This window comes from Oncorhynchus mykiss, chromosome 12 (genome assembly GCF_057628025.1).
Source record: "Oncorhynchus mykiss isolate SJ-2025 chromosome 12, ASM5762802v1, whole genome shotgun sequence".
NCBI lineage: Eukaryota > Metazoa > Chordata > Actinopteri > Salmoniformes > Salmonidae > Oncorhynchus > Oncorhynchus mykiss.
In genome coordinates, this window is record NC_143033.1 from 9,380,207 (window position 1) to 9,402,700 (window position 22,494).

The following is a 22,494-nucleotide window of genomic DNA, read 5'->3' on the forward strand; positions in this document are numbered from 1 at the left end:
CACAGAAAGAGAACAAAGCCACAGTAATACATGACCCGCCCAATGCCAGGAAAAGGCACATTGCCCACCGTTCTGGTACATAAAGCCCTAGCCTGGCAGAATACAGTATTACATTACTAAGTGGAATGTAGGGGGAGGTCTACAGGATGCTGTTGCTATTGACTACATGATATACATTACAGAGATGCATACAAACATTACTAGCTGCATACAAACATTACCAGCGGCATACAAACATTACCAGCTGCATACAAACATTACCAGTGGCATACAAACGTTACCAGCTGCATACAAACATTACCAGCTGCATACAAACATTACCAGCGGCATACAAACATTACCAGCGGCATACAAACGTTACCAGCGGCATACAAACATTACCAGCGGCATACAAACATTACCAGCGGCATACAAACATTACTAGCTGCATACAAACATTACCAGCGGCATACAAACGTTACCAGCTGCATACAAACATTACCAGCGGCATACAAACATTACCAGCTGCATACAAACATTACCAGCTGCATACAAACATTACCAGCTGCATACAAACATTACCAGCGGCATACAAACATTACCAGCTGCATACAAACGTTACTAGCTGCATACAAACATTACCAGCGGCATACAAACGTTACCAGCTGCATACAAACATTACCAGCGGCATACAAACATTACCAGCGGCATACAAACATTACTAGCTGCATACAAACATTACCAGCGGCATACAAACATCACCAGCGGCATACAAACATTACCAGCGGCATACAAACATTACTACTGAAATGTGTCTCCAAGATCGCATAGCAGTTCAGACGTCTTTTGTCCTCGTCTTGTCGTGTCCTGTATATATATATATTTACAACTTTTTTCACATACATTTTATTTTTATTTTCCATCAACTCATCTTCTAAACACTCTCCTGCAACCAGCCTCACCAATTTATATTTATAAAAAAGTATTATTTACCTCAGATCTGCAATCCTTCAGGAAGCTAGCCAGAAACTCCAGGAGGCTGGCCAGAAACTAGCCAGAAGCTAGCCAGGAGCTAGCCCAGAAGCTAATCCAGAAGCTAATCAGAAGCTAACCACGGTTTGTGGTCATCGGCTGTCCTTTAGCTCGAAAATCTATTGAAAATCTATCGCCAGTTTTGTACGGCACAGCGCGGCTCGGAACGGAACATACCGGACCAATTTTTCTCTCCATGTCCCTGGATTTCAACTGCTCTCTGGACATTCATACCCGGATCTCACAGCTAGCTAGCTGCTATCCGTGTGACAGTCGGCTTTCGTCGATTCCGGAGCAAACATCGATTGTTCCGGTGCTAGCCAGCTCCGTCAATCACTCCTGAGTTCCATCATTCACTCCTGGGCTGCAGTCACCTATCCGGACCCGTTTCACTGCCTACGCGGAGCCCCACCGGGCCTTCACAACCGGACTGCCGACGTTATCTACCTGAATGAGATCCGGCTGGCTCCTCTGTCGCGACGTTACCTGAACGCCCATCTGCGGCCCGCTAACCGTTAGCTGTCTTACCGGCTGCTAACTGAATAGACAATCGGACAATTTATTTATTTTTATTATTATGTTTTCTTCTCGGGCCTCTATAACTATATCTATTGTTCTTATTTTTGTTGTTGTTGTGTGATTTGGATTAATCCCCTCTACCACACGGAACCCTACTAATCTACTGACCGAACGCAAGAGGTGGCTAACAACAGACTCCATCCTATGCTAGCTTGCTACCGGTTGGCCTGGCTAGCTGTCTAAATCGCCGTGACCCTAAACCAACCTCTCCACTCACTGGACCCTTTTGATCACTCGACTAAGCATGCCTCTCCTTAATGTCAATATGTCTTGTCCATTGCTGTTCTGGTTAGTGTTTATTGGCTTATTTCACTGTAGAGCCTCTAGTCCTGCTCACTATACCTTATCCAACCTATTAGTTCCACCACCCACACATGCAATGACATCTCCTGGTTTCAATGATGTTTCTAGAGACAATATCTCTCTCTTCATCACTCAATACCTAGGTTTACCTCCACTGTATTCACATCCTACCTTACCTTTGTCTGTACATTATACCTTGATGCTATTTTATCGCCCCCAGAAACCTCCTTTTACTCTCTGTTCCAGACGTTCTAGACGACCAATTCTTATTGCTTTTAGTCGCACCCTTATTCTACTCCTCCTATGTTCCTCTGGCGATGTAGAGGTGAATCCAGGCCCTGCAGTGCCTAGCTCCACTCCTATTCCCCAGGCGCTCTCTTTTGACGACTTCTGTAACCGTAATAGCCTTGGTTTCATGCATGTTAACATTAGAAGCCTCCTCCCTAAGTTTGTTCTATTCACTGCTTTAGCACACTCTGCCAACCCGGATGTTCTAGCTGTGTCTGAATCCTGGCTTAGGAAGACCACCAAAAATTCAGACATTTTAATTCCAAACTACAACATTTTCAGACAAGATAGAACTGCCAAAGGGGGCGGTGTTGCAATCTACTGCAAAGATAGCCTGCAGAGTTCTGTCCTATTATCCAGGTCTGTACCCAAACAATTTGAACTTCTACTTTTAAAAATCCACCTCTCTAAAAACAAGTCTCTCACCGTTGCCGCCTGCTATAGACCACCCTCTGCCCCCAGCTGTGCTCTGGACACCATATGTGAACTGATTGCCCCCCATCCATCTTCAGAGCTCGTGCTGCTAGGCGACCTAAACTGGAACATGCTTAACACCCCAGCCATCCTACAATCTAAACTTGATGCCCTCAATCTCACACAAATTATCAATGAACCTACCAGGTACCTCCCCAAAGCCTTAAACACGGGCACCCTCATAGATATCATCCTAACCAACTTCCCCTCTAAATACACCTCTGCTGTCTTCAACCAAGATCTCAGCGATCACTGCCTCATTGCCTGCATCCGTAATGGGTCAGCGGTCAAACGACCTCCTCTCATCACTGTAAAACGCTCCCTGAAACACTTCAGCGAGCAGGCCTTTCTAATCGACCTGGCCGGGGTATCCTGGAAGGATATTGACCTCATCCCGTCAGTAGAGGATGCCTGGATATTTTTTAAAAATGCCTTCCTAACCATCTTAAATAAACATGCCCCATTCAAGAAATTTAGAACCAGGAACAGATATAGCCCTTGGTTCTCCCCAGACCTGACTGCCCTTAATCAACACAAAAATGTCCTATGGCGTTCTGCATTAGCATCGAACAGCCCCCGTGATATGCAGCTGTTCAGGGAAGCTAGAAACCATTATACACAGGCAGTTAGAAAAGCCAAGGCTAGCTTTTTCAAGCAGAAATTTGCTTCTTGCAACACTAACTCAAAAAAGTTCTGGGACACTGTAAAGTCCATGGAGAATAAGAACACCTCCTCCCAGCTGCCCACTGCACTGAAGATAGGAAACACTGTCACCACTGATAAATCCACCATAATTGAAAATTTCAATAAGCATTTTTCTACTGCTGGCCATGCTTTCCACCTGGCTACTCCTACCCCTGTCAACAGCACTGCACCCCCAACAGCAACTCGCCCAAGCCTTCCCCATTTCTCCTTCTCCCAAATCCATTCAGCTGATGTTCTGAAAGAGCTGCAAAATCTGGACCCCTACAAATCAGCCGGGCTAGACAATCTGGACCCTTTCTTTCTAAAATTATCTGCCGAAATTGTTGCCACCCCTATTACTAGCCTGTTCAACCTCTCTTTCGTGTCGTCTGAGATTCCCAAAGATTGGAAAGCAGCTGCGGTCATCCCCCTCTTCAAAGGGGGGGACACTCTTGACCCAAACTGCTACAGACCTATATCTATCCTACCATGCCTTTCTAAGGTCTTCGAAAGCCAAGTCAACAAACAGATTACCGACCATTTTGAATCTCACCATACCTTCTCTGCTATGCAATCTGGTTTCAGAGCTGGTCATGGGTGCACCTCAGCCACGCTCAAGGTCCTAAACGATATCTTAACCGCCATCGATAAGAAACATTACTGTGCAGCCGTATTCATTGATCTGGCCAAGGCTTTCGACTCTGTCAATCACCACATCCTCATCGGCAGACTCAACAGCCTTGGTTTCTCAAATGATTGCCTCGCCTGGTTCACCAACTACTTCTCTGATAGAGTTCAGTGTGTCAAATCTGAGGGTCTGTTGTCCGGACCTCTGGCAGTCTCTATGGGGGTGCCACAGGGTTCAATTCTTGGACCGACTCTCTTCTCTGTATACATCAATGAGGTCGCTCTTGCTGCTGGTGAGTCTCTGATCCACCTCTACGCAGACGACACCATTCTGTATACTTCCGGCCCTTCTTTGGACACTGTGTTAACAACCCTCCAGGCAAGCTTCAATGCCATACAACTCTCCTTCCGTGGCCTCCAATTGCTCTTAAATACAAGTAAAACTAAATGCATGCTCTTCAACCGATCACTACCTGCACCTACCCGCCTGTCCAACATCACTACTCTGGACGGCTCTGACTTAGAATACGTGGACAACTACAAATACTTAGGTGTCTGGTTAGACTGTAAACTCTCCTTCCAGACCCATATCAAACATCTCCAATCCAAAGTTAAATCTAGAATTGGCTTCCTATTTCGCAACAAAGCATCCTTCACTCATGCTGCCAAACATACCCTTGTAAAACTGACCATCCTACCAATCCTCGACTTTGGCGATGTAATTTACAAAATAGCCTCCAATACCCTACCCAACAAATTGGATGCAGTCTATCACAGTGCAATCCGTTTTGTCACCAAAGCCCCATATACTACCCACCATTGCGACCTGTACGCTCTCGTTGGCTGGCCCTCGCTTCATACTCGTCGCCAAACCCACTGGCTCCATGTCATCTACAAGACCCTGCTAGGTAAAGTCCCCCCTTATCTCAGCTCGCTGGTCACCATAGCATCTCCCACCTGTAGCACACGCTCCAGCAGGTATATCTCTCTGGTCACCCCCAAAACCAATTCTTTCTTTGGCCGTCTCTCTTTTCAGTTCTCTGCTGCCAATGACTGGAATGAACTACAAAAATCTCTGAAACTGGAAACACTTATCTCCCTCACTAGCTTTAAGCACCAACTGTCAGAGCAGCTCACAGATTACTGCACCTGTACATAGCCCACCTATAATTTAGCCCTATCAACTACCTCTTTCCCAACTGTATTTAATTTATTTATTTATTTTGCTCCTTTGCACCCCATTATTTTTATTTCTACTTTGCACATTCTTCCATTGCAAAACTACCATTCCAGTGTTTTACTTGCTATATTGTATTTACCTTGCCACCAAGGCCTTTTTTTGCCTTTACCTCCCTTCTCACCTCATTTGCTCACATTGTATATAGACTTGTTTATACTTTATTATTGACTGTATGTTTGTTTTACTCCATGTGTAACTCTGTGTTGTTGTATCTGTCGAACTGCTTTGCTTTATCTTGGCCAGGTCGCAATTGTAAATGAGAACTTGTTCTCAACTTGCCTACCTGGTTAAATAAAGGTAAAATAAATAAAAATAAATAAATAAATAAACTAGCTGCATACAAACATTACCAGCTGCATACAAACATTACCAGCGGCATACAAACATTACCAGCTGCATACAAACATTACCAGCGGCATACAAACGTTACCAGCTGCATACAAACATTACCAGCGGCATACAAACGTTACCAGCGGCATACAAACATTACTAGCTGCATACAAACATTACCAGCGGCATACAAACGTTACCAGCTGCATACAAACATTACCAGCTGCATACAAACATTACCAGCGGCATACTAACATTACCAGCTGCATACAAACATTACCAGCTGCATACAAACATTACCAGCGGCATACAAACATTACCAGCTGCATACAAACATTACCAGCTGCATACAAACATTACCAGCGACATACAAACATTACCAGCTGCATACAAACATTACCAGCTGCATACAAACATTACCAGCTGCATACAAACATTACCAGCTGCATACAAACATTACCAGCTGCATACAAACATTACCAGCTGCATACAAACATTACCAGCTGCATACAAACATTACTAGCTGCATACAAACATTACCAGCTGCATACAAACATTACCAGCTGCATACAAACATTACCAGCTGCATACAAACATTACCAGCTGCATACAAACATTACCAGCTGCATACAAACATTACCAGCTGCATACAAACATTACCAGCTGCATACAAACATTACTAGCTGCATACAAACATTACCAGCTGCATACAAACATTACCAGCTGCATACAAACATTACCAGCTGCATACAAACATTACCAGCTGCATACAAACATTACCAGCGGCATACAAACATTACCAGCTGCATACAAACATTACCAGCTGCATACAAACATTACCAGCTCTCTCTCTCTCTCTCTCTCTCTCTCTCTCACTCTCTCTCTCTCTCTCTCTCTCTCTGTCTCTCTCTCTGTCTCTCTCTGTCTCTGTCTCTCTCTCTCTCTCTGTCTCTCTCTATCTCTCTCTCTCTCTTTGTCTCTCTCTCTCTCTCTCTCTGTCTCTGTCTCTGTCTCTCTCTGTCTCTCTCTCTCTCTGTCTCTCTCTCTCTCTCTCTCTGTCTCTGTCTCTGTCTCTCTCTGTCTCTCTCTCTCTCTGTCTCTCTCTCTCTCTGTCTCTCTCTCTCTCTCTCTCTCAAACTGCACACTGAAATCCTTCCTAAATCCATAGGGATCCTGTGTGGTGTGAGCGGCAACACACTACTGAAATACTGCCATTGTTGCCATGAAATCCTGTGGCTTTAAGAGGCTGAACAGCTATACTACAGCTATGACCCTGACTTTGACTTCTTCCCCACCTCTCTCTCTACCTCCCTCCTCCCCCCTGTCAGCTTCTTGTCAAACATTAACCCCCTAAATAAAATTAGCAAGACTGTAAATCGCTCAAGCACATGACCTCCATGTCTGCTCCTGTTGCGCGCACACACACACACACACACACACACACACACACACACACACACACACACACACACACAGAGCTCTCTGTACGTGGGGAGACAGAGATAATGAATAGCCCTCCTCTACCCCCTCCTGGCTCACTGTAATTAAGCCATAACCAAAGGTGACGATAATATGATTCAACACTGTGTGTGTGTGTGTGTGTGTGTGTCAGGCAGCTATAAAGAGATAAACTGAGCCCATTGAAAGTGAGAATAATATCATGCAACCCCAGAGACTGAGGACCCCCATTAAACTAGCATTATAGACCCCGATTACCCGGGTGCTGTGACAGGAGCATGAACCAGAGCTCAGGGCTGCTGCTAGGCAGACCCAGGCTCCGTTCCAATATTCACACTTACGTGCCACTCAGCATTCTGATATAAGTAGTACACTACGGACGTTAGAATGGAACCAGGATCCAGAGTTTAGGGCTTCATGCCAGCTAGGCAGACCCAGGCCATGTCTGTCTGGGGGGTGATGGATTCCTAGACGTAGAATTACAAGAAGGGTCAAAGCCACTCACATCACGGATATATTTCACTGGTCCAGTCTAACAATTCCAATTCTATGGTTATGGTTTACCGGAACACAGACAGCAGGTGTTCTTCTTTCCACATGACTCAGTGTCTCAGAGGAACCATCTCTCTCTCAGACTGTTTCCCTAAAAGAGGAACCATCGCTCCCTCTCACCCACAGCTTCCCCCAACAATGCCACTTTCAGCTCAACCTTCTCTCTTTTCTAAGACAAGGGCAACGCTAGGACAACAAGCTATTCTTGGAAGCAATGTTTGCATTTCAAATTCCCTGGTGGTTGCTGGTTTGCCTGATCTAAAAATAAAGTTTACTTTTATTCCTTATTCCATTTTGCATATGTGACACGACAAAACTTGATTGATTGCCATTCGGAAGACAAAAAAAACAGCAATGATATGATTGACTGACGTGTCATGCATGAACCACACTTGCATACCACCTGTATTGAAACCGTGTCAAAAGGGTTAGGGTTAAACACCAATGATATAATTGATTCAAGTGTCATGCATTAACCTTGTCAAAACCCTGTCACAAGGTTTATAAAACATGGGTGATATATTGGACAGCTACAGCTGGCCACATGGGAAATAATTTCTCCTTTCTGAAAGCTGATTTGTTTATGAAACTATAGATGCTTTATCAGTCTACTTTGGGCTATGACAGGCTGTGACAATCTACAGCAGGGATGGACAACCACATTCCATTTTGTAGGCCCATGGAGCAAGACACAAGGTGCAAATTTCTAAATGTGGTTGTGTTTCAGCAGTTTCCCTCCTGTTGTGTCTGTCACTGACGGTCACTTAATTAGCCATGTCAGCAAAATTAAATGAGTCTACTCAGCTACCTAAATGTGTAGTACTCCCGTACCCAGGCCCCACATGTATTTTGTTAGCCACTTTCACTCAGATACCACCATTAACATGGAGTATGTTATGGCAAACTGATAGAATTGATAGAATTGCAGGAAATTTGCAGTAAAACAGATTTTTTTTCTTCTTTCTGCACCATGAAGAAATGTGTAGAATTCATGACATTTGTTATAAAATTACAACATTTTCTCTAGACCCCGTGGCAAAATGTGTAGAATTCATGACATTTGTTATAAAATTACAACATTTTCTCTAGACCCCGTGGCAAAATGTGTAGAATTCATGACATTTGTTATAAAATTACAACATTTTCTCTAGACCCCGTGGCAAAATGTGTAGAATTCATGACATTTGTTATAAAATTACAACATTTTCTCTAGACCCCGTGGCAAAATGTGTAGAATTCATGACATTTGTTATAAAATTACAACATTTTCTCTAGACCCCGTGGCAAAATGTGTAGAATTCATGACATTTGTTATAAAATTACAACATTTTCTCTAGACCCCGTGGCAAAATGTGTAGAATTCATGACATTTGTTATAAAATTACAACATTTTCTCTAGACCCCGTGGCAAAATGTGTAGAATTCATGACATTTGTTATAAAATTACAACATTTTCTCTAGACCCCGTGGCAAAATGTGTAGAATTCATGACATTTGTTATAAAATTACAACATTTTCTCTAGACCCCGTGGCAAAATGTGTAGAATTCATGACATTTGTTATAAAATTGCGACATTTTCTCTAGACCCCGTGGCAAAATGTGTAGAATTCATGACATTTGTTATAAAATTACAACATTTTCTCTAGGTCCCATGGCAAAATGTGTAGAATTCATGACATTTGTTATAAAATTGCGACATTTTCTCTAGACCCCGTGGCAAAATGTGTAGAATTCATGACATTTGTTATAAAATTACAACATTTTCTCTAGGTCCCATGGCAAAATGTGTAGAATTCATGACATTTGTTATAAAATTACAACATTTTCTCTAGACCCCGTGGCAAAATGTGTAGAATTCATGACATTTGTTATAAAATTACAACATTTTCTCTAGGCCCCTTGGCAAAATGTGTAGAATTCATGACATTTGTTATAAAATTACAACATTTTCTCTAGACCCCGTGGCAAAATGTGTAGAATTCATGACATTTGTTATAAAATTGCGACATTTTCTCTAGACCCCGTGGCAAAATGTGTAGAATTCCTGACATTTGTTATAAAATTGCAACATTTTCTCTAGACCCCGTGGCAAAATGTGTAGAATTCATGACATTTGTTATAAAATTACAACATTTTCTCTAGACCCCGTGGCAAAATGTGTAGAATTCATGACATTTGTTATAAAATTACAACATTTTCTCTAGACCCCGTGGCAAAATGTGTAGAATTCATGACATTTGTTATAAAATTACAACATTTTCTCTAGACCCCGTGGCAAAATGTGTAGAATTCATGACATTTGTTATAAAATTACAACATTTTCTCTAGACCCCGTGGCAAAATGTGTAGAATTCATGACATTTGTTATAAAATTACAACATTTTCTCTAGACCCCGTGGCAAAATGTGTAGAATTCATGACATTTGTTATAAAATTACAACATTTTCTCTAGACCCCGTGGCAAAATGTGTAGAATTCATGACATTTGTTATAAAATTGCGACATTTTCTCTAGACCCCGTGGCAAAATGTGTAGAATTCATGACATTTGTTATAAAATTACAACATTTTCTCTAGGTCCCATGGCAAAATGTGTAGAATTCATGACATTTGTTATAAAATTGCGACATTTTCTCTAGACCCCGTGGCAAAATGTGTAGAATTCATGACATTTGTTATAAAATTACAACATTTTCTCTAGGTCCCATGGCAAAATGTGTAGAATTCATGACATTTGTTATAAAATTACAACATTTTCTCTAGACCCCGTGGCAAAATGTGTAGAATTCATGACATTTGTTATAAAATTACAACATTTTCTCTAGGCCCCATGGCAAAATGTGTAGAATTCATGACATTTGTTATAAAATTACAACATTTTCTCTAGACCCCGTGGCAAAATGTGTAGAATTCATGACATTTGTTATAAAATTGCGACATTTTCTCTAGACCCCGTGGCAAAATGTGTAGAATTCCTGACATTTGTTATAAAATTGCAACATTTTCTCTAGACCCCATGGCAAAATGTGTAGAATTCATGACATTTGTTATAAAATTGCAACATTTTCTCTAGACCCCGTGGCAAAATGTGTAGAATTCATGACATTTGTTATAAAATTGCTAAATGTTCTCTAGACCCCGTGGCAAAATGTGTAGAATTCATGACATTTGTTATAAAATTACAACATTTTCCCTAGGTCCCATGGCAAAATGTGTAGAATTCATGACATTTGTTATAAAATTGCGACATTTTCTCTAGACCCCGTGGCAAAATGTGTAGAATTCATGACATTTGTTATAAAATTGCGACATTTTCTCTAGACCCCGTGGCAAAATGTGTAGAATTCATGACATTTGTTATAAAATTGCAACATTTTCCCTAGGTCCCATGGCAAAATGTGTAGAATTCATGACATTTGTTATAAAATTGCGACATTTTCCCTAGGTCCCATGGCAAAATGTGTAGAATTCATGACATTTGTTATAAAATTGCGACATTTTCTCTAGACCCCGTGGCAAAATGTGTAGAATTCATGACATTTGTTATAAAATTACAACATTTTCTCTAGGTCCCATGGCAAAATGTGTAGAATTCATGACATTTGTTATAAAGTTACAACATTTTCTCTAGACCCCGTGGCAAAATGTGTAGAATTCATGACATTTGTTATAAAATTACAACATTTTCTCTAGGCCCCATGGCAAAATGTGTAGAATTCATGACATTTGTTATAAAATTACAACATTTTCTCTAGACCCCATGGCAAAATGTGTAGAATTCATGACATTTGTTATAAAATTGCGACATTTTCTCTAGACCCCGTGGCAAAATGTGTAGAATTCCTGACATTTGTTATAAAATTGCAACATTTTCTCTAGACCCCATGGCAAAATGTGTAGAATTCATGACATTTGTTATAAAATTGCAACATTTTCTCTAGACCCCGTGGGAAAATGTGTAGAATTCATGACATTTGTTATAAAATTGCTAAATGTTCTCTAGACCCCGTGGCAAAATGTGTAGAATTCATGACATTTGTTATAAAATTACAACATTTTCTCTAGACCCCGTGGCAAAATGTGTAGAATTCATGACATTTGTTATAAAATTGCGACATTTTCTCTAGACCCCGTGGCAAAATGTGTAGAATTCATGACATTTGTTATAAAATTGCGACATTTTCTCTAGACCCCGTGGCAAAATGTGTAGAATTCATGACATTTGTTATAAAATTGCGACATTTTCTCTAGACCCCGTGGCAAAATGTGTAGAATTCATGACATTTGTTATAAAATTGCGACATTTTCTCTAGACCCCGTGGCAAAATGTGTAGAATTCATGACATTTGTTATAAAATTGCAACATTTTCCCTAGGTCCCATGGCAAAATGTGTAGAATTCATGACATTTGTTATAAAATTGCGACATTTTCCCTAGGTCCCATGGCAAAATGTGTAGAATTCATGACATTTGTTATAAAATTGCAACATTTTCCCTAGGTCCCATGGCAAAATGTGTAGAATTCATGACATTTGTTATAAAATTGCGACATTTTCTCTAGACCCCGTGGCAAAATGTGTAGAATTCATGACATTTGTTATAAAATTGCAAAATTTTCTCTAGACCCCGTGGCAAAATGTGTAGAATTCATGACATTTGTTATAAAATTGCAACATTTTCCCTAGGTCCCATGGCAAAATGTGTAGAATTGATGACATTTGTTATAAAATTGCGACATTTTCTCTAGGCCCCGTGGCAAAATGTGTAGAATTCATGACATTTGTTATAAAATTGCAACATTTTCCCTAGGTCCCATGGCAAAATGTGTAGAATTCATGACATTTGTTATAAAATTGCGACATATTCTCTAGACCCCGTGGCAAAATGTGTAGAATTCATGACATTTGTTATAAAATTGCGACATTTTCTCTAGACCCCGTGGCAAAATGTGTAGAATTCATGACATTTGTTATAAAATTGCAACATTTTCTCTAGACCCCGTGGCAAAATGTGTAGAATTCATGACATTTGTTATAAAATTGCTAAATGTTCTCTAGACCCCGTGGCAAAATGTGTAGAATTCATGACATTTGTTATAAAATTGCAACATTTTCTCTAGGCCCCGTGGCAAAATGTGTAGAATTCATGACATTTGTTATAAAATTGCTAAATGTTCTCTAGACCCCGTGGCAAAATGTGTAGAATTCATGACATTTGTTATAAAATTACAACATTTTCCCTAGGTCCCATGGCAAAATGTGTAGAATTCCTGACATTTGTTATAAAATTACAACATTTTCTCTAGGCCCCGTGGCAAAATGTGTAGAATTGCAGGAAGTTAACTTTAAAACGTACTTTCTTCTCTCCGCCGTCACGACGGGGGTGCCAGTAAAATGATTTGCCCGCGAGGTGTTTAGGCCCACCAAAAGACGAAAACTGGCCCTGGCTTCTGGTATAATGGATTTAGTTTAGAGAGTTAAGTAGTTTAACTGCACAAGTGGATTGATTGCACAAATCAGTTGACTGCATGCGTGGGTACGCAGACCAGCCACTGGGGCCCCTTATATTTTGTGGCCCCACACCCACATCAAAGTTGCCCATCCCTGGTCTACGGCAACAGCCGGAACAATTTATTATGAGTAACAAGTCACTTCAGAACAGAAAAGATAGTTGCTGATTAAAAAACATGATTTATGCTCCTCTCTTAGTGTTCTTAACTCAGCCATCAGTTCATTTATCATTCAGGTCAGATGTTATTTTTATATATATATAAATCTAATTAAAAGGTTCAACGGAATATGCCCATTTATTCCACATGACCAAAGTAGAGATTTATAGCTGTAGGACAAAACATAGCTTGCCTTGCATATAATCTACCGTCATTATCAGTGATGCTCTCAGGAAGGAGTATCTAGGTCTGTGCTTTACCTAGAAACCTACAATCTGCTCTATCCTATGTTGAAGTACGTACAGTATATCGTTTATTGTGTGTGCCCAAACACCAAGACATATGGACATGTGTTCGGCCATCACTCATCCCCAAACTAAAGCCTTATGTTTTGTTATCTCATGTAACAGAGTCCACATAAACAATATAAGCAATTATTCACAACGTGTTGGCACTCTATTCCCTATGTAGTGCACTACTTTTGACAAGGGCCCATAGGATACCATTTGGGACGTACAAAAAAGTGATTGACAGGAAAATACACTGGTCCAAGTCACTGAAAATCATCTCTTTCTCCCTGTTCCTGGCATGAGAATCACACGCACAACGTCTTCTAGTGAATGAAACAGCATTCACAATGTGAGGATGAAATGTTTTCGAGTTAGCAGGCTGGCTGTATGAATTAGAGGAAAACCCAGATGCCAGGAATATTTAGTCCAGTGGGCCACACACACTATGCACTGTAATAGAAACACCACATTGAGTGGAAGGGGTGATGCATGCCTTACAGGAAATGTCAATGAATGGACTAATTCAAAAAGTTACAAAACAGTAACAAAAGGCAAAAAAATATAAAAAATCCACAAAGTTACACTGGAACTGATACGTCTACCACTTGGCTAGTGCAAATCATTAGATAGATAGGCTGCAAGGACACAACTCTCCAAAAACAAAGGCTGAGACACAGACTCACAATCAAAGCAGCACAGGCACTGTTCAGACAAGCTTCACTTATTCATTTTAATAACCCAAATAGAAGAACTCAAGGGCACATTGTATTGACTGGAATAAAGAACCGTCACAATAACCCATGAGAGAACAAGCCTTGGTTCTTGATTGTATTCAAAGGAATAAAGATCAGTCACGGATCAGTCAATAGAATACAGAATGGAATAAAGATCAGTCACGGATCAGTCAATAGAATACAGAATGGAATAAAGATCAGTCACGGATCAGTCAGTAGAATACAGAATGGAATAAAGATCAGTCACGGATCAGTCAATAGAATACAGAATGGAATAAAGATCAGTCACGGATCAGTCAATAGAATACAGAATGGAATAAAGATCAGTCACGGATCAGTCAGTAGAATACAGAATGGAATAAAGATCAGTCACAGATCAGTCAGTAGAATACAGAATGGAATAAAGATCAGTCAGGAAGAATACAGAATGGAATAAAGATCAGTCACGGATCAGTCAATAGAATACAGAATGGAATAAAGATCAGTCACGGATCAGTCAATAGAATACAGAATGGAATAAAGATCAGTCACGGATCAGTCAATAGAATACAGAATGGAATAAAGATCAGTCACAGATCAGTCAGTAGAATACAGAATGGAATAAAGATCAGTCAGGAAGAATACAGAATGGAATAAAGATCAGTCACGGATCAGTCAGTAGAATACAGAATGGAATAAAGATCAGTCACGGATCAGTCAGTAGAATACAGAATGGAATAAAGATCAGTCACGGATCAGTCAGTAGAATACAGAATGGAATAAAGATCAGTCACGGATCAGTCAGGAAGAATACAGAAAGGAATAAAGATCAGTCACGGATCAGTCAATAGAATATAGAATGGAATAAAGATCAGTCATGGATCAGTCAGTAGAATACAGAAAGGAATAAAGATCAGTCACGGATCAGTCAGGAAGAATACAGAACAATAACCTCTTGGATCTCAATTCTGTTTTCTTCATAAAAGCAACGGGGGATGATACACCAGAATGAAAGAAGCGAGGGAGTGAAAGGAGGGGTACACCAGAAAGGGAAAGATGAGTGTTCTGTGTTTCCATCATGGGTCAGTACACAACATCCTCTACACATTCCTCTCTGGTGGATCGATTGGAGTTGGTCACGCATTCCCCCACAGACCAGCTGAGGGATGTCTTACAGCTGTCCTGTTGGTCCTGGTATTTAGTACACTACTGTTGACCAGAGTCCTATTGGTCCTGGTATATAGGACACTACTGTTGACCAGAGTCCTATTGGTCCTGGTATATAGTACACTACTGTTGACCAGAGTCCTATTGGTCCTGGTATATAGGACACTACTGTTGACAAGAGTCCTGTTGGTCCTGGTATATAGTACACTACTGTTGACAAGAGTCCTATTGGTCCTGGTATATAGTACACTACTGTTGACAAGAGTCCTATTGGTCCTGGTATATAGTACACTACTGTTGACCAGAGTCCTATTGGTCCTGGTATATAGGACACTACTGTTGACCAGAGTCCTATTGGTCCTGGTATATAGGACACTACTGTTGACCAGAGTCCTATTGGTCCTGGTATATAGTACACTACTGTTGACCAGAGTCCTGTTGGTCCTGGTATATAGGACACTACTGTTGACCAGATTCCTATTGGTCCTGGTATATAGGACACTACTGTTGACCAGAGTCCTATTGGTCCTGGTATATAGGACACTACTGTTGACCAGAGTCCTATTGGTCCTGGTATATAGTACACTACTGTTGACCAGAGTCATATTGGTCCTGGTATATAGTACACTACTGTTGACCAGAGTCCTATTGGTCCTGGTATATAGTACACTACTGTTGACCAGAGTCCTATTGGTCCTGGTATATAGTACACTACTGTTGACCAGAGTCCTATTGGTCCTAGTATATAGTACACTACTGTTGACAAGAGCCATATTGGTCCTGGTATATAGTACACTACTGTTGACCAGAGTCATATTGGTCCTGGTATATAGTACACTACTGTTGACCAGAGTCCTATTGGTCCTGGTATATAGTACACTACTGTTGACCAGAGTCATATTGGTCCTGGTATATAGTATACTACTGTTGACCAGAGTCCTATTGGTCCTGGTATATAGTACACTACTGTTGACCAGAGTCCTATTGGTCCTGGTATATAGTACACTACTGTTGACAAGAGCCATATTGGCCCTGTTCAAAAGTAGTGTAACGATGTAGGGAATAGGGGGCCATTTGGGACACAGACCGTGCTTAGAAATATTTTTTTCCCAGGACTCCCCCTTAACTCCCTTTTCCTTTGTGTACTCTCTAGTCTCTAGTCAAGGCCATCCCGACTGCAGCTTCAGGGTCTGCAAGGTCAAAGTCCACAGTTTGTGTGTGTGTCTCACTCAAAGAGCCACTGAGCTCTGGGAAGAATGTCAAGGGTCATCAAAGAAACAACTAGTACCCAAACAAAGACTCCCAAATGGAACACTACGCCCTACATAGTGCACTGCCTTTGATCAGGGCTCATGGGGCTCTGCTCAAAATTAGTGCACTGTGTAGTGGGGTTGGAACCGAAATGATTATCCAATCGCTCTGTTCCGAAGAGAACCCCCTATTTCTTCTGTTCCGATGTTCCGAACAGGTTCCGAACAGGTTCCGAACAGGTTCTGAACTGGTTCTGAACTGGTTCGAACAACAACAACAACAACAGTTCATATAGTTCCTTTTCACATATATTTTTTTTTACCTGTGAAATCAATGGCATTGTTATATTAATCTCATTAATTTACTCCACCAATTAGCACGAATAGAAAAGCTTTCTTTGGAGCTGTGTTTGATTGGTCAGATAAGTGCATGGGCGAGATACATCTGAAATTTCACAGCTGGGTAGAGAGTGAGCGAGAGGGGTGGACATGGAGCGTTCTGAATTACAGAAATATATACTAGACTTTAGGAATATTTTTGGATCTAGAAATACATATTTTTTTACCAGTTCTCAAGATTAGAAAAAAAACAAATCTGTTTCCTGGAAAACACTATAGATCAGTTTCATTCCCGGTTCTGTTTCTATTCTTCAAAAAATGTTCTGTTCCCTGAACTGGTTCCAACCACTGCTATGTAGGGAATAGGGTGAGAAACCCCAATTGGGACGAACCCAGTCACTGCATAAGTCAATGACTCACCAGCTGTGCAACATCAAAATATTTCCCACTGAGTGTCACGTCAAACTACAAAGGGCAGTTGTTATGATGTGGTAGAAAGATATACTGCTAGCAAGGAGAGAAAAATGGAATCTGACATTAGATGTCAGAATATTTAAGAGACCACTGACACAATGTGTATTATGTCTAACAAAACAATAATTTTATCAAAATAAGATGTGGGTATTTTTTTTTTTGCAGTGAAGGAAGATTGGACATTTCCATCAGAGCAGATTTGATTGAATTTGTAATGTCTTTATAATCCACAGAGACCCACACAAAACAATGACGAGAGTGAATGTTGCTAACACTCTAGATCCATCTCAGAAAATAACAACAGTCGCCTGTGTTCGATGTGTTTACTGAGCTGTGACTGCAAGGGACAGCAAGTGTTCCCAAACACTTGACATTTTTGGGAGGTGTGATTATAATGGATTCTGTCGCAATGTCACCCTATTGTCATTTTCATCACGAGGTGCCCTTGAATTAAGGTCTTTCCAGTGAATAGTACGTCTGGATTTGCTCTGGCTTGCATAAGATTAAAAGCAGCTCTATTTCTTCGTCTTACCTGCAGAGACCTCAAACAGGAATTTCCCCCCCTCGTCACCATTGCTGGGATGCTCAGTGACTCTGTTTCCAGGTAACAGAATGGTCCCCTAGAGAAAAAGGAAGACAGAGGAAAGTCAGAGGTAGAGTTTCAACATGCAAACCAATACCTACTGTTGTTTAAGAATTAACCCAATACACAACACAGTTGTTTCAGACTTAACCCAATACACACAGTTGTTTCAGACTTAACCCAATACACACAGTTGTTTCAGACTTAACCCAATACATACAGTTGTTTCAGACTTAACCCAATACACACAGTTGTTTCAGACTTAACCCAATACACACAGTTGTTTCAGACTTAACCCAATACACACAGTTGTTTCAGACTTAACCCAATACACACAGTTGTTTCAGACTTAACCCAATACACACAGTTGTTTCAGACTTAACCCAATACACACAGTTGTTTCAGAATTAACCCAATACACAACACAGTTGTTTCAGACTTAACCCAATACACACAGTTGTTTCAGACTTAACCCAATACACACAGTTGTTTCAGAATTAACCCAATACACAACACAGTTGTTTCAGACTTAACCCAATACACACAGTTGTTTCAGACTTAACCCAATACACACAGTTGTTTCAGACTTAACCCAATACACACAGTTGTTTCAGACTTAACCCAATACCCACAGTTGTTTCAGAATTAACGTAATACTTACTGTGTTCATTCAGTAGATTAATTTAAAATAAGTCAATCAACACTCATCAAACTCATTACAATTATTTTGTGTTGTCTGCTGACCAGTGGTGTAAAGTACTTAAGTAAAAATACTTTAAAGTACTACTTAAGTAGTTTTTTGGGGTATCTCCATTTTACTTTACTGTTTATATTTTGACAAATTTTACTTTTACTTCACTACATTCCTATACACCCAAAAGTACTCGTTACATTTTGAATGCTTAGCAGGACAGGAAATAGTCCAATTCGCACACTTATCAAGAGAACATCCCTGCTTAACCCTACTGCCTCTGATCTGGCGGACTCACTAAACACAAATACTTTGTTTGTAAATTATGTCTGAGTGTTGGAGTGTGATCCATAGAGATATCACTACCGTAGTGATCCATAAAGATATCACTACCGTAGTGATCCATAAAGATATCACTACTGTAATGATCCATAGAGATATCACTACTGTAATGATCCATAGAGATATCACTACTGTAATGATCCATAGAGATATCACTACTGTAATGATCCATAGAGATATCACAACTGTAATGATCCATAGAGATATCACTACTGTAGTGATCCATAGAGATATCACTAGTGTAATGATCCATAGAGATATCACTACTGTAGTGATCCATAGAGATATCACTAGTGTAATGATCCATAGAGATATCACTACTGTAATGATCCATAGAGATATCACTACTGTAATGATCCATAGAGATATCACAACTGTAATGATCCATAGAGATATCACTACTGTAATGATCCATAGAGATATCACTACTGTAATGATCCAGAAAGATATCACTACTGTAATGATCCATAGAGATATCACTACTGTAATGATCCATAGAGATATCACTACTGTAATGATCCATAGAGATATCACTACTGTAATGATCCATAGAGATATCACTACTGTAATGATCCATAGAGATATCACAACTGTAATGATCCATAGAGATATCACTACTGTAGTGATCCATAGAGATATCACTAGTGTAATGATCCATAGAGATATCACTACTGTAATGATCCATAGAGATATCACTACTGTAATGATCCATAGAGATATCACTACTGTAATGATCCATAGAGATATCACTACTGTAATGATCCATAGAGATATCACTACTGTAATGATCCATAGAGATATCACTACTGTAATGATCCATAGAGATATCACTACTGTAATGATCCATAGAGATATCACAACTGTAATGATCCATAGAGATATCACTACTGTAATGATCCATAGAGATATCACTACTGTAATGATCCATAGAGATATCACTACTGTAATGATCCATAGAGATATCACTACTGTAATGATCCATATAGATATCACAACTGTAATGATCCATATAAATCAAATCAAATCAAATCAAATATTATTTGTCACATACACATGGTTAGCAGATGTTAATGCGAGTGTAGCGAAATGCTTGTGCTTCTAGTTCCGACAATGCAGTAATAACCAACAAGTAATTTAACTAACAATTCCAAAACTACTGTCTTATACAGAGTGTAAGGGGATAAAGAATATGTACATAAAGATATATGGATGAGTGATGGTACAGAGCAGCATAGGCAAGATACAGTAGATGGTATCGAGTACAGTATATACATATGAGATGAGTATGTAAACAAAGTGGCATAGTTAAAGTGGCTAGTGATACATGTATTACATAAGGATACAGTCGATGATATAGAGTACAGTATATACGTATGCATATGAGATGAATAATGTAGGGTATGTAAACATTATATTAGGTAGCATTGTTTCGGTAGTGATATCTCTATGGATCACACTCCAACACGCAGACATAATTTACAAACAAAGAATTTGTGTTTAGTGAGTCCGCCAGATCAGAGGCAGTAGGGTTAAGCAGGGATGTTCTCTTGATAAGTGTGCGAATGATCCATAGAGATATCACTACTGTAATGATCCATAGAGATATCACTACCGTAATGATCCATAGAGATATCACTACTGTAATGATCCATAGAGATATCACTACCGTAATGATCCATAGAGATATCACAACTGTAATGATCCATAGAGATATCACTACCGTAATGATCCATAGAGATATCACAACTGTAATGATCCATAGAGATATCACTACTGTAATGATCCAGAGAGATATCACAACTGTAATGATCCATAGAGATATCAGTACTGTTGTGATCCATAAAGATACTATATATGTAGGCACTGTAATATACAGTAGTTGAAGTCTTTATTGAAGACTCATCTCTTCAGTGGGTCATATGATTGAGTGTAGTCTGGCCCAGTAGTGGGAAGGTGAACTGAAAGGCTCTGGAGCAACGAACCGCCCTTGCTGTCTCTGCCTGGCCGGTCCCCCTCTTTCCACTGGGATTCTCTGCCTCTAACCCTATTACAGGGGCTGAGTCACTGGCTTACTAGGGCTCTTTCATACCGTCCCTAGGAGGGGTGCGTCACTTGAGTGGGTTGAGTCACTGATGTGATCTTCCTGTCTGGGTTGGCGCCCCCTTGGGTTGTGCCGTGGCGGAGATCTTTGTGGGCTATACTCGGCCTTGTCTCAGGATGGTAAGTTGGTGGTTGAAGATATCCCTCTAGTGGTGTGGGGGCTGTGCTTTGGCAAAGTGGGTGGGGTTATATCCTTCCTGTTTGTCCCTGTCCGGGGGTGTCCTCGGATGGGGCCACAGTGTCTCCTGACCCCTCCTGTCTCAGCCTCCAGTATTTATGCTGCAGTAGTTTATGTGTCGGGGGGCTAGGGTCAGTTTGTTATATCTGGAGTACTTCTCCTGTCCTATTCGGTGTCCTGTGTGAATTTAAGTGTGCTCTCTCTAATTCTCTCTTCCTCTCTTTCTTTCTCTCTCTCGGAGGACCTGAGCCCTAGGACCATGCCTCAGGACTACCTGACATGATGACTCCTTGCTGTCGCCAGTCCACCTGGCTGTGCTGCTGCTCCAGTTTCAACTGTTCTGCCTTATTATTATTTGACCATGCTGGTTATTTATGAACATTTGAACATCTTGGCCATGTTCTGTTATAATCTCCACCCAGCACAGCCAGAAGAGGACTGGACACCCCTCATAGCCTGGTTCCTCTCTAGGTTTCTTCCTACAGTGCCTTGCGAAAGTATTCGGCCCCCTTGAACTTTGCGACCTTTTGCCACATTTCAGGCTTCAAACATAAAGATATAAAACTGTATTTTTTTGTGAAGAATCAACAACAAGTGGGACACGATCAAGAAGTGGAACGACATTTATTGGAAATTTCAAACTTTTTTAACAAATCAAAAACTGAAAAATTGGGCGTGCAAAATTATTCAGCCCCTTTACTTTCAGTGCAGCAAACTCTCTCCAGAAGTTCAGTGAGGATCTCTGAATGATCCAATGTTGACCTAAATGACTAATGATGATAAATACAATCCACCTGTGTGTAATCAAGTCTCTGTATAAATGCACCTGCACTGTGATAGTCTCAGAGGTCTGTTAAAAGCGCAGAGAGCATCATGAAGAACAAGGAACACACCAGGCAGGTCCGAGATACTGTTGTGAAGAAGTTTAAAGCCGGATTTGGATACAAAAAGATTTCCCAAGCTTTAAACATCCCAATGAGCAGTGTGCAAGCGATAATATTGAAATGGAAGGAGTATCAGACCACTGCAAATCTACCAAGACCTGGCCGTCCCTCTAAACTTTCAGCTCATACAAGGAGAAGACTGATCAGAGATGCAGCCAAGAGGCCCATGATCACTCTGGATGAACTGCAGAGATCTACAGCTGAGGTGG

At 40.5% G+C, this 22,494-nt stretch overlaps 1 protein-coding gene across 1 annotated transcript in view; it reads right to left on the bottom strand.

Moving 5' to 3' along the window:
• arhgap24 (Rho GTPase activating protein 24) overlaps window positions 1–22,494 on the bottom strand; it is a 226,581-nt gene that overhangs the window by 134,660 nt on the left and 69,427 nt on the right. The window contains exon 3 of the mRNA XM_036936830.2: window positions 17,980–18,067. Within this exon, the coding sequence (XP_036792725.2) occupies window positions 17,980–18,067 (88 nt within the window). The remainder of the gene's footprint in view (window positions 1–17,979; window positions 18,068–22,494) is intronic.